Genomic DNA, 13,370 nt, shown 5'->3' on the forward strand with positions numbered 1-13,370 from the left:
TAAGGGAAAATAATGAAAAAGGTCAAGGTTGGGGCAATAATGCAGAAGACAGCTGAAAGCATTTATTGTGTGTTTTAAACCCAACTCAGCCTCATCAGATATTCATGGGGTTCTATACATGATGTCAGGGGTACTCTATTAAATATTTAAGTTGTTGAACTCTTCAAGCACCTGCTCTTTATTCCCTAACGTTGGTCATTAGATTTCTTTGGAATGACCATGATGCGTTCTGGTGCAAACGGGCATCAGGAGACTCTGCAGCTACACCAGTAGAGGTAAACGCAAGGCTTCAGTTCACCAGACCTGTGGATTTTTCTAACTCATCGCTATCCTACACCAAGATCCCAGATTACGCATGCACAGAAATAAAGCGTCTTTCTCCTGCGGGTTGAATTGTGCCACGAAAACCAATGTCAGGATTATTCTTATTTTAGCTGTTACGGCGCTTACAAATCATTTATGACCGCTAGGTAATAGGATCTTGTTAGTCGTCGTCAGGTGATAGATGACACGGAAAGCGTGGTCTTTTCCGGGCCAAGTGGATCAAGCAGAGCTGTCACCCACGTTAAAGCAGCGAGCGGCCCTGCTTGGTGCATAATTTGACACAGCGGCCTGTCCTTTGAAGCGGACAATAAATAGTCTCACAACAGCTAATCACATTATGTACCATTTGTCCTGCTTAAGTGAGATGTTACAACACCTTCTCCACAATCTGAGACGTGGCTGCTGCTGCTGCTGTTGCTGCACACACGCCAACATGTGCAGACCTCCTGCAGAGCCGCTTTGGGTGTCTACCTCTGCGCTGCGAGGCGCTTGCGTATACCACAGAGCCTCCCAGGACCACCGTGGATACTTAAAGTCTCCATTGTCCAAACATAGTGGGGGGTTTCCTGCTTGTCTGATTTGATAAGAAATTATGTCATATTAATTAATCTCACATATCAAACATGCTCCTTTAAGAAAATGTAACTTATAAAATTTACTTCTGTTTTAAATATTTTGATCAGGTGACCAGAGCGCACTTTTGGAAATCGCCTGCAGCGGAAAGCAGAGGGTACCAATATACTTTCTGGGTGTTTCAGTTTTCACCTTTCTCAGGAATGCTGTGGACGTGAAAAGCTCCACCGGATTTCAGTTTTGCGAGGACTGGTTCAGAGGGACGAAAGAGTTAACCGGGGGGAGGGCGCCTGCACGGGGGCGTTTGGTATAAAACCACCTCAAGAGCGCACAACAAGTACAGCGTGTGTCGGTAGTGTGATTCGGTTTCTCTCCACCAGCGGCCTACGACTCGTTAAGACGCACGCGAGCCTGAGTCTTCCGTTTCTGCGGGGCCCGCGGGATGGATGCGCGCTGTTTATGAAGCAGACACAACTCCGTCGAGAAGTTTGAACAGTGAAGAGCTACTTTTTAAACTACCTGCACTTTGCTTTATTCCCTCCAAAGTTAGGGCTCACCGGAGAATGCGCCGGTTAACGCGGAGCGCGCACATGACGAGAAATGCGTAAAGCGGCTGAGGTGGAAGTTGGGGAAACTGAAGCATGAGGCTCAGCGTGTGGGGGAGACACGGGGCTGCAAGTTTCCCGAGCTCGGAGAAAGGAAAGCGTTAATGCTGCACGCTGGATCGGCCCTGCAGGATTCGCTGCACCGCACTGATTGGCACATCAGCGTTGGCTCACCGCGTTTGTCTTCAGATCAAACTTTGTGAACCTTCAGTGAGAGGGACAACCTTCACGCAGGACAATACAAACATCTGCAGAGAAAAAACACTGGATCCAAACTAAAAACTCTTTCTCTCTCTCTCTCAACTATTTTTGCTGCCCCACCTCCGCTCCGTTTCCCTTCATTCTTTGTTATTTTTTTATTTTTATTTTTTTGCAATTGTGATTCCCGAAGTGGCTTCGAAGTGGTGTTGCGGCTCCTCGTCCCCGGCGGATCCGGAGATTGGAGTCTCTGCACCGGGAGGAGGCGGAGTCGGAGCTCCGACCACACCGCGGGCTCCAAAGAGCGGTCGCGTCAAGAGGATGGTGCGACTGGCGGCGGAACTGCTCTTGCTCCTGGGACTTCTTCTCCTTACCTTGCACATCACGGTGCTGCGGAGCAATCCGCTTCCCCAAGGGAATGTAACTGTGAGCCTGGATCAGAGCACAGCGCTTACAGAGGTGAGTGGGGGAAATCTGTGAGTAGCCTCGTTGCTGTTTTTTTGTTTTGTTTAGTTTAGTTTTTCCATAAGGAGACATCTTCAGGGAAATTTGACACTAAATTTGGGAAATCTGAGGGGTGTCCACTCGCAGATGGTTCTGATCAAATGTTCATATGATTATGCAGCCCAGGTAAAACAAACCTTCATTACCTGGGGGGGGTTGTCCTGTGAGTGAATGGAGATTGACATACGCACGGGATGTCCCCCGGGGATCTGTGGTGAGCCAGCCGAGGGGTAGAAGATGAGGCAGGGTCAGAGATCAGTGCCCCACACCAGACACACCTCCCTGTTGTCGGGGATTTAAATGCTAGCTGCAGGCACTCCTCTGTCATCACAGGCTCATCACTGTCATCCAGGCCAACACTTGATAAGGCAGAGGGGTCAGAGCTGAAGCCCTAAAGGTGCCCACTTCCTGCCCAGGGTGTGTTTGCAGGACAAGTCATGACATTTACCCGCTTCAGGTCAAACCTTAAACTTCACTTTTTAAATCTGGTGTAATCTAGTGTAAGCAAGACTGTAAAGTTTGGAAATCTCAAGACACTATGGTCAAAAGACAGTTTTGCTAAAAGCTTATGGTCCACTTTAGAAGGCGTCCCAACAAAAGTTCACTGGAGGAGACATTTGTCAACACGACAGCACTTAAGGCAGGTTTAATGGTTTTAACTGCCCATTTTAACATAAAGCATAAAGCGCACAGTCTCCAGCAGAGCCCCAAATCCTGACCTGCGGGTTAAGACGGGTCTGGGATCAACAGGCTTTTTTAGAGAGTGTTAAGCATCCTTCAGCTGCTTTTTGATGTATATTTAGCATGCTACTGAAATACTTTGTTCTTCTCCTGGTGATAAATGGGTATTTATGCCTACTGGAATGGTATCCCTGTGTAAATGCTTTAATGGGGCTTAGGGGAAATGAATGGAAAGAATTTTTACTTCACCAGATCACTGCCATCGTTGTGACACCCGCGTATATGCCAAACAAGCCCGTGTTGTGTGGGATATAAGGCCATGCAAAGCTGAGGAAATATTCCAGGAATTTATTGAATATTTGTCACATGGCCAAATGCTGGATCGGATGAGGAGTAGCAGGGAGTTTCTCCAGCTGAATCGCAGTAAAAATAAATAAATAAACTTCATTCATGCCAACTTATATCCCAGCTTCAGGATCCCGTTTGACATTCGTCCAGATTTACAAGGGAGAAGAAGCCAGACGAGCCTTGAGGTTTCTTTTTTGTAAATTTTCTTTGCTCACGAACGCTGCGACTAACTGCAGATACGCTTCACTGACCCTCCACTGAAGACCGTGATGTCATCTTTCAGCCGTGCTTGTCACAGCCCAAGGGGTGTATTGTCATCCCGAGGTGTCATATTTAAAGTGCCATTCACAGAAGAACAATTGTCAGGATGCAGCTCCATGCACCTGAAGTGGAAAGAGAAAACTCTTTTGTCTGAGGCTTATTATCATCGCTGGAGCAGGAAGGCCTCTGTGGCTGCGGGAAATCAGTTAAATTTAAAAATGAAAATGCATGCAGTCAGATTTTATGAAATTGTGCTTTTCTTTTCAAGAGGTCCTCCATGGCTTGTATCTTCACCGTTTCTTCATGTAAGCAAACATTTGGGTACGCCATGTGACTAGGGAAAGGATGATTTTCTCTTCCACCTACAGAAGCGTAGTGTTGAAAAGCATCTGGCACAATGTGGACGGCCTTCATTTCCTGCCAGCTTCCCAGGGGGAAGGACCCCTGAGTTGCTCCCAATTGAAAATAGAGTCATGCCCCTTTAAGCAGCCCTCACAAAGTGAAAAAGGGGGAAGCGGGACAAGAAGAAGAGATACTGTGAGGATGTAAAGGGGGTGGCTTGTGTGTGCAAGTGTTCATTAATGGCTTTTTTTGGGGTGGGGTGGTGGTGGGGGCATCCTGGGAGGCCCCCCAGATGAACCAAAGACTTGTGTGTGACTTTTGATCTTCAAATTAAAGCATTTTACTTTGTCGAGGCAGATCTCAGATGAGTGATCGGGAACACTGCTGATTTTTTTAACATTCAAATGAGTTTTTTCTGTGTACTGTTACTGTATGAGAGCAAAGTTAGACGTAGAAAAAAAGCACATTCTTGGAGTGGCAAGTAGGGAAAAAAACATAAAATCAATAATTTGGGGGTGTAACATTTCATGACTTGTCCTTCAACACTGCCGAGCTCATAACACGGAAATCTAGAGCGACAAAAAGCAGCTTATATTGGTGACCGATGATGTCAGAATGCTGTTCAATGCTCAATGGCAGTCAGAAAACCATCATCTCTGCTCGTGGCACCAAGGAAAGCGAGAAGCCGGCTGTTCAAAGGCAAAAGGAAAGCATGAAACAACATGAATTATTAAGTCAAGCTGACGGCTGCAACTTTGTGAGGACGGCCAGAAAAAGTAAATGTTTCTTTGGTCTTTGGTGGCAGAGAGAGAAACGATAAGACCAAGTGATTTGTAAATAACAGAGATGTTGAAGTGAAGTATCTACAGGCTGGGAATTCCACGTTTTTAACTTCTGTATGTGATCCTAGCTCAGTTTTTAATCTACTGCAGGTCTACCACATGTACAGAGACACAATTTGCCATCACAGCAAAGCAAAAGCTCTCCTTCCATTTTCTGTGACATTTGAGCAACAATCTTTAAATGATCTAGTCTGGAAACTATCTTTAAGATGGCTCTTACTGCAAATGGATACAGTGGAAAATTTACTGAATACAATTTGATAGTAAATGACTGCTTTTATTTTTAGTGCAGCACAATAGTTCACATTTATTTCAGTTTGAAATGGAAAAAAATGGAAAAAAGTTCTGTAATATAGTGCTTCCCCCCCCCCCCCTTGTTTGCAATATAATTAATGTTTAAGCCATAGATTAGGTGGAATTAGTGCTGATAAACTACCAATATTTGCCTATTAGCTGCCAAACTCTGTGTTTACAATCGAGTTGCAGCTCAGCAAGCTTCAACACTGAGCAGCAGTGACTCCAGCATAATGGAGAACATGTTAAAGCTTGACTGTAAAGTATTCATATTTGTGTCAAGACTAAATAATAAGTCTGTAAATACCCATAATATGAAACAACAGAAGATTCTGATATGACTAGATGGCATAATTGAGGAATAATCTCTTTGTAAACACTGCGACTGGGTTTTCATGGTTAAAAAAAAAGATTTCTACCTCCATGCTTTCTTTTGCAAGACAAACACGTGGGGAAAAGTCATTTTTGTGCTTTGATTAATCGTCTTAGAGTCTTTGGATAAGTTTCCATAAACGATGAGTTGTAGGGAAACGGCAAAAAAGTAACTTTTCGTAGCATTTGTATAAAAAAAGAGGTGGCCTCCCAGATAAGATCAACCACACCTGTTTAATTTGTTTACAGATGTGTGCTTGCATTTACACAGTGGACTGAAGCTGTGAGTGTTGCATTCAGGGCTGCCCCCCCTCGTCCCCTCCTCCTCCTCCTCCCTCAGCGGGGCTCAATTACAGCCACTGAAATCTGAAGACTGGGAACTTGAAAGGCAGGGTTATCACATGGGCATCTCAAAGTCCAAGTACTTGTGATACATCCAAAGAGAGCCCTGTGATGTTCGCATAAAGGGTCGATAGCCGACGCTGCTGGAATGATGTTTTCCAGTACTGAGCTCTCTGCCGTAATTGGCTGGTTGTGAAGACGTCTGTGGTTTTTAGCTGGAATCTCCTTTTTCAGAATGTCAAATTTTACAATTATGGACATAAATTGTCATTAAAACCTTGTCGTCATATGTAAGTTATAACCTTTTTTTTGTGTGTGTGGTTCAAAGCAACAATTTAGATGCATCTGCTCTTCTTTCTCAAAGTTATGGCCAGCGGTATAATCGTTGTAATTAAAGCAATCGCTCAAATTAAGAGATGGGATTTGAACGTTTTAAAATTCTTTGAAATCCATTATCACATTATCTCCATCTGGTTTTGAACTAAGGAACGCAGTGCTCAGTGGATGTGGAAGTCTTTCTGTGCAGCCGCCTCGCTTGAATACAAGTTACATTTATAATCCTTCCTCCCTTGCTGTGCCGTTCCATTTACAGCGCCTATATTGCCCCGGAGTGCACCTTGGCTGGACACAAACAGCTCCACTGGGGGCTTTTATACCCACCACAATGTGGCTGAACTGACACTTTGTCTGTGACTGGCCACCGCAACCGTACAGCGCCGCTGCCATATTCTCAGGCTTCAGCCTGGCCACAAAAACACTAGGCAGGAAGAAACGGGACGTGAAAAAAGAAAACAAGGAGCGTGATTGATGGCTTTTTTTGATCTTATTTTCTGCCACCCCACAACGGGGATGATTGCCGACTGCTTACGGCTGTCCAATTGCTCCTTCTGTGCATACCTGATCGGGGACAAACGCCTCAAGTGTCCTTCTGGGATGAATTTACAACACTCCTGTCAGTGCACCAAATGTTTTTCTGCCTACAAGATGGCAGATGTAATTATTTTTGCAATGTTTGCTTAGGTTTCTCTGTGTAGCCCCAAAGCAGGAAAACCATAGGTCCTACATGGCTCTTTTCTCCCAGCCACCATCAGCACATGCTATATATGTCTACGTTATATTTCTATGGTATAGCAGAAGTATACTCTGTCAGTTAAAAATGGAAAAATATACAGTCTAGCTGTGACATTGGCTCTGAATGCAAGTTCTTGACAGATTATATTTTGGTTTAAGCAGGCAGACACACAGAATGTTTATCCCAGTGGCTCCTTCTTTCTGGGCTCCCAGTAGTCCACTGTCTGCAGGATTTATGACAGAGGTCATGGTTGAGTGAACCTCTGTCAACACGAGAGATCAATCTTAATGTTGCTGAATGTGCAAACCCTGGATTTCTTACATATAGGGCTACTTAGTTTTTACAGCCAAACCAAACCAATTCGATTTTTTAAAGAAGTGATGACAAATTAACATTGCCCTCCTTTCTGTCTTCAACAGAACAACATAAATGCAAAAAGCAGCTCCTCAGCCCAGCTGGCCCCTCAAGACCGACGGTCTGGTCCAGAACACCGACTGGCCCATCGGCCTGCAACCCTCCCCTGGGCACAGGGCGGCAGCGTACACAAGGACGGCCCCGGCGCTTTCCTCCTAGATCTGCACAACTTCCCCGACCTCTCCAAAGCTGACATCAACGGACAGAATCCCAACATTCAGGTAAACGCACGTGTTTCCCCATCTGCCAGCATGCTTTGCCGCTTTTTGCCGCTTAAGACAAGACTACTCAAGCACACAGGACAGGAAGATCAAACAGGAAGAAGGAGGATAGTTTGGCGCACGTCGTTAACCCCCTTCTGTCGCCTTTCCTCCTTCCTTTTGCCCCCCTTGTCCCTTTTCACACTTCCTGGCTCGCAGCAAAGCTGAAGAGACACGGTGAGGTCTCACGTCGATCATAATGACAGCTGAAAAGCAGATGCTAACCGGCAATGCTTCACTGCTAACCCGTGTGATGGGAGACAGACAGCAGCTTATGTAAATGTGCGGCAGACCCTTGCCCATAAGTCCCTCAGTGATGCAGATGGTCGAGTAACCGCTGCCATGTTTAAATCATTCTCCTGTCTAATCTAGCAAGGGGGTCTTTCCATTTCTGAGGGCATCGCTGCCAGATCTGAGCACGAACAAAGTGTATTAACATCTCAAGATGTGGGAAGAGAGCAGAGCAACCAATTGAGCAAGGGCGTGAGCTATGGGAGAAGGGGGGGTCGGGTGGGGGGGTGTCTTTGATCCTGAGATTCATCTGGCTTTCATGGTCTGGAGGAGGCTGAATCGCCCTTTGAACTTTGTGTTTAGGTGGAGAGAGCCCGAGAGGTGGGAGGGTGACTGCGGGGCAGGGGTAGAGTTCCCCCCTCATCTGGGAGGCACATGTGTGAGGACAGAAAACAGGGAGTGGGTAACTCTGTGTGTCGGGGTACCAGGAAGTGCCACCATCGATAGTTCAATTCTTCAATTCTTACTGACTTTGAGTCGACTTCTCTTAATGCAGGTGACCATTGAAGTGGTGGATGGACTAGAGGGCCATGAACCAGAGAAAGGCCTCCGAAAGGAAACCAAGCCCAACTGGGCTTCGCCAAACTGGAGGAACTGGTGGCCTCACACTTCGTCGTCGTCCTCTTCCTCCTCCTCCTCCTCGTCTTCCTCCACTCATCAAACAGAGGAGAATGAGCGCTCTTATGGGAGCAACACAGAGGACAGCAACTTCCTCAGGCCACCGGCAGATTGGGACAGGAGGGGAAGCAAAGCTCAAACGGAATATGGTGAGGATTACAGTGTGTGTGTGTTTACAGGGAAATTTACGCACGCTGCACAATATTTGGCCGCGTCTTATTCGAGCACCAGTCCTCGGCGTTTCAACACATGGCTGTCGTCTGACGTGGAATCTGTAATTTGCAGATTTGCTGATTTAAGCTGTCACCATAATAAGTGCAGTCATCCCAGGCGAGCCTTTGGGAGCCCTTGATTGAAGCCTTTAACACTCTTTTATGAGATGGATTCCTCTGTGTTGTGGAGCTCGCTATGTGACACGGTTTGAACGCCTCGCTACATCAAAGTTCGGGAGCAGGAGCCGGGCCAGAGGCGCCGTTAAAGTCGCCACACCGTCCTCGCAAGACTCTCCCAAAGTAACCCCACAGATAAATCTGCCGGTGAAGGATTTACGCTCGCTGTCAGGCAGTATGCGTCCGGCCCGTGTTGTAGCATGCCCAAACCAACGTGGTTGAACAGGAATGCGTGTGCTGTGGAAAATCTCATTTTATTCACTTGCACTACAGTGATTAGGCTGCCAGAGATATAATGTTTTTTGTTTTTTTGTAAAACCAAAGCCCACGATTAATGTTTCTGGCTTATCGCTGTGGTCAGATCTCATTCGTCGGTCATTTCATACCACACAAATGGACGAGGGAATATTTTATCATCATTACTGTCTCGGCTTTAAACTTTATAAGCATAATTGTGGACAGGCAGTGAGGATCATCCACTCAATCGTCTCATCTGTGGTCTCAGCACAGGTTATTATCTATTTTTTTCCTTGATTTCTGGTTAGTGTTGGCACCCAGCTCTGTAATATGCTTTAAAAGGGGAGAAAGGGCAGCAGTAGAAGAAGCCTATCTGGCCTGTATTCATACAAAAAAAGCTCATAATGAGGGGCAGATGGCAGCGGGGGGCCTATAGGAAGGTTGGAACCAAGCCAGAAATACTTCCACCTCAAAATGCCCACACTATGTGCATAACGGTGATGGGCTCAATGATAATTGAACTTAAACAATAATTTCTTCCCATTTCACTTCCCATTTTCAAACTAATATATCACAGACAGAGCAGCTCAGTGGCATCCGGTGCTTTTGTGCCTGGGATGCTTAGGTAGCAAAGAAAACGTTGATTTTTAAATTGTCTCCTGGATGCACAGAAGCTTTTTATGGAATTTCCAAAATGCTTTAACTGGCTCACTGAAATTGCACATTGACACAATAATTTTGCATCAGCACAGAGAGCACGTGCATGTGGATAGATGAGCGTATGTTGTATGTGCTTTGAGGAGCACACTATAGAGCGAACCCCCTCACTTGCCCGTATCCAAAACTGTCCAGGCTAGACTGATGTAAGTTCAGCATATGGCCTGCAACAGGGCTGAGGATGTTTCTTTCTTTCTCTCTGATCCAAGACTACATGGATGGAGAGGGGGACTGGAGTAGCTGGTCAGCGTGCAGTGTCACTTGTGGAAACGGAAACCAGAAGAGAACGAGGTCATGCGGTTATGCCTGCACAGCCACCGAGTCCAGAACTTGCGACATGCCTAACTGCCCAGGTAAAATCTTATCAATAGCAGACAAAAACCCACATCACTAAATACATTATTCATAGTAAGGACACATGGTATGTATGTCCATGTGTTGATTTAGTGGTCTTTCATCTTTTGATCCAGCTTTCACTATACTTTCATCTCTCTGAAGGTATTGAAGATGCCTTCAGGACGGCAGCTACTGAAGTGAGCCTGTTAGCTGGAACAGATGAGTTCAATGCCACAGAGCTCTTTGGAGTTGGTAAGATTTTTGCCTCCTCATGTGTTACTCCACACTATCCTTCATTCAGATGTTCTTACTCTATCAAAGGTATTTTCTTCCATCTGGCAGCAGTGCTCCTGCACACTCTCAGCATTCCTCATGCTCATGCTGTGCTCCATTACTGTGCAACAGGACAGGAAGAGCACAGCATGCAGCTGCCCACTCCCTCTTTGCTTTCTGTTCTTACTAAACTCAGCGAGCACACCTTGATTTTAAACATCTCACTTCTGGTTTCATCCTCTGCAGTTGGAAAGTGTTAGAAATTGTGTCCTGATTTCTTCCAGACACAGACAGTTGTGAGCGCTGGATGAACTGCAAGAGTGATTTCTTGAAGAAATACATGACCAAGGTGGCAAACGACCTTCCCAGCTGCCCTTGCTCTTACCCGACCGAGGTGGCTTACAGCACGGCGGACGTATACGACGCCCCCACGCGCAGAAATTTCCGCTGGAAAGACGCCAGCGGTCCCAAAGAGAAGCTGGAGATCTACAAGCCGACGGCTCGTTACTGCATCCGCTCCATGCTGACCCTTGAATCCACCACGCTGGCTGCGCAGCACTGCTGCTACGACGACAACATGAAGCTCATCACCCGCGGCAAAGGAGCTGGCACACCCAATCTAATCAGCACCGAGTTCTCTGCCGACCTTCACTACAAGGTGGACATCCTGCCTTGGATCATCTGCAAAGGTGACTGGAGCCGCTACAACCAGGCAAGGCCACCAAACAATGGGCAGACGTGTCCAGAAAACCCTCAGGATGAGGACTATTACAAACAGTTTGAAGAGGCAAGGGAATTCTAGCCCGCAAAAACACTGCCCATATATCCAGCTAAACCTCAGAAATGGCGCTGAAACCCTTTTTAATTCTGTTTTAGGTCAATTAACACATGAACTTTTAGGCTCTGAGGACAGACATACTGCTCTTATTGAACCACAAAGAATTCTAACAGAGTCAGAACCTGTTTTTTCTCACAAGGAACTTCTCTCAACATCATCACAACCAGGCGTGAAAGTCTTTTTTATCTGATTATTTTTTTATTTGGTTTTTACACTTTTAATAAATGAAAATGAAATTTTGTCAGTAATTATGTTGCCAATTGTAACTCGAGATTTGGTTACTAAAGGGAGGACTGACTTCATATTCTTAAAAGGGAAAACTGTCATTGTAGAACTGTTATTGTTATCGTGCCCGTGTCGATTGTGTGCGTGTGTGGCTCGTTCGGATCGGAGAGACCTGTGGTAATAGAATAACGACACCTCCCTCAGGAATGTGTTACCCAGTTTCCCTTAACTTTGTCATTCACAGTTATCCAGGTTTTTTTGTACGCTTGATTGTTTATTTAGCATGCACACGTTTTCATTTTCATTCATTTACCCCCCCGTAATTTAACTGTGTGTCTCTGAGGCAGATCTTCATTGTAAAAAAAAAAAAGCCTGCATTATTTTTGTAAAGTATTTATTAAGTCGTAGCTGAGTTTAAGTCGAGCGTCTGTGGCCAAAGTTGAGATTCCTCTCTGGCTCATGCTTCGCCATCAGGGTGCGTATCCATGTCTCAAGTTAGGGTTAAATAGAGCAGAAAGAATGTGTGAACTGTACGTGACAATGTTTCTTTTTTTGTTATTTTGAGATATAAATCTATAAATAAATTTTTTTAAAGCCAGTGAATGTGTAAGATGATAGAAAATTGAAATTTCAAGCCATATCACACAGTCCTAACAGTTCTCCCTTGGCATCAGCGGGAAAAGAAAAAGCATCTTTAGCCGATCACAAGACTTTAATTAGTTCTATCCAGTGTGGCTGTCGGGACAGGCTTTTTGATGGGATTGTGATATTTCTTCAGAGGGCGAGGAGAATGCAAATTCTTTGTCTTTGGCATGTATCCTCACATTCCTGGGTAATTTCTCAGTGTACACACGCACACAGACACACACACTCGGTGCTGCATCTCTGCAGCTGAGACCCCTGACCGTTGCCTTTCCACTGAATGCTGCAGTCATTGTCACACAGTGAAAGCCATTCATGGTGCCCTCATTCCTGCAGTTTTGTGTGCAGCACAGCTGGCTGGGTGTAGGGCTTGTCTTTATAATGCAGCAGGCCCCAGCACGTTCCACACCCCTCAGGCACAACTCGCAAACGCCTAGTTTTTTTTCTTCTCCCACTATTCGTAGAAATTTTCTCCGCACGCCTTTTTCGTCTTGTTTTTCCTCAAACACGATGCTTTATCAGCAGCCCACCTTCAAATACTCGCTGCAAATTACATTCCATTAAAATGTAGATATTCTTCCCCTGTTCTCCTGTCCTCCTCCTGAGCAGTTTAAGGCTAAGATTACAGTAACCTGCATGGATCGTTATCTTTAGCAGCAGGTCTAGTGAACAGGCCACGAAGATCAAAGCGGGGTGTTCGTCTTTATTTTGAACCATTAGTGCCAAGCTCAAATTGATGACATACCTCCAACCCCACCTTAACCCAGTATCTCTTCTCCAGACAGGCTCCACGTGTCTCCAGAGCAGGCGATTACTCGTACACCCGACTCATTTTTCATCTCTCGTTTTGTCTCCCCTCCCCCGCGAACACAAGGCACAATTTTGGCCCGCGTAGCAGATTGAGTGTTGTGAGAGTAACTGGCATGAAAATGTATAAACTGTGCTGACCGTAGGGTGTCAGCGAGGCCTCGCTTTTGTGTTACTATTTCCACGAGTCTACTCTGGTATGTTTCAAAGGACGCAAAGCACCATATTAGTGGTATATTGTCAAGGATCCGAAAGGGCTCATTAAGCATCACCAATATATGATTGTTGGGATTTTGTCTCTATTTTTGTTATGAGAAGGAAATCACGTCCAATGTACTTAAACAATTTTAGACCAAGTTTGACAGGGTCGGCTCTGGGAGTTCTCAGCGAACTGCGGGAGTAAAAAACAAAACAAAAAAGAAAGAAAGAAGAAAGCAGTGGAAACTTGGATGTGTTCACGTAGTACATCAAGATAAGCTTTAGGTGTTCTGCTGTGGGTTTTTTCCTAGAAATGGTTCACATTAAGACAAGTTCAGGTGGTTTGTTTGCCATGCTTTGGGAGTTA

At 45.5% G+C, this 13,370-nt stretch overlaps 1 protein-coding gene across 1 annotated transcript; it reads left to right on the top strand.

Moving 5' to 3' along the window:
• The first annotated feature begins 1,236 nt into the window (after positions 1-1,236).
• ism1 (isthmin 1) lies at positions 1,237-11,954 on the top strand. The gene is made up of 6 exons (XM_026190214.2): positions 1,237-2,159; positions 7,178-7,393; positions 8,220-8,490; positions 9,894-10,037; positions 10,183-10,272; positions 10,578-11,954. The coding sequence occupies exons 1-6, from the start codon at positions 2,022-2,024 to the stop codon at positions 11,093-11,095; spliced, it is 1,377 nt and encodes a 458-aa protein (XP_026045999.1). The 5' UTR covers positions 1,237-2,021; the 3' UTR covers positions 11,096-11,954.
• The last annotated feature ends 1,416 nt before the right edge of the window (positions 11,955-13,370 follow it).

This window comes from Astatotilapia calliptera, chromosome 13, assembly GCF_964374335.1.
Source record: "Astatotilapia calliptera chromosome 13, fAstCal68.1, whole genome shotgun sequence".
NCBI lineage: Eukaryota > Metazoa > Chordata > Actinopteri > Cichliformes > Cichlidae > Astatotilapia > Astatotilapia calliptera.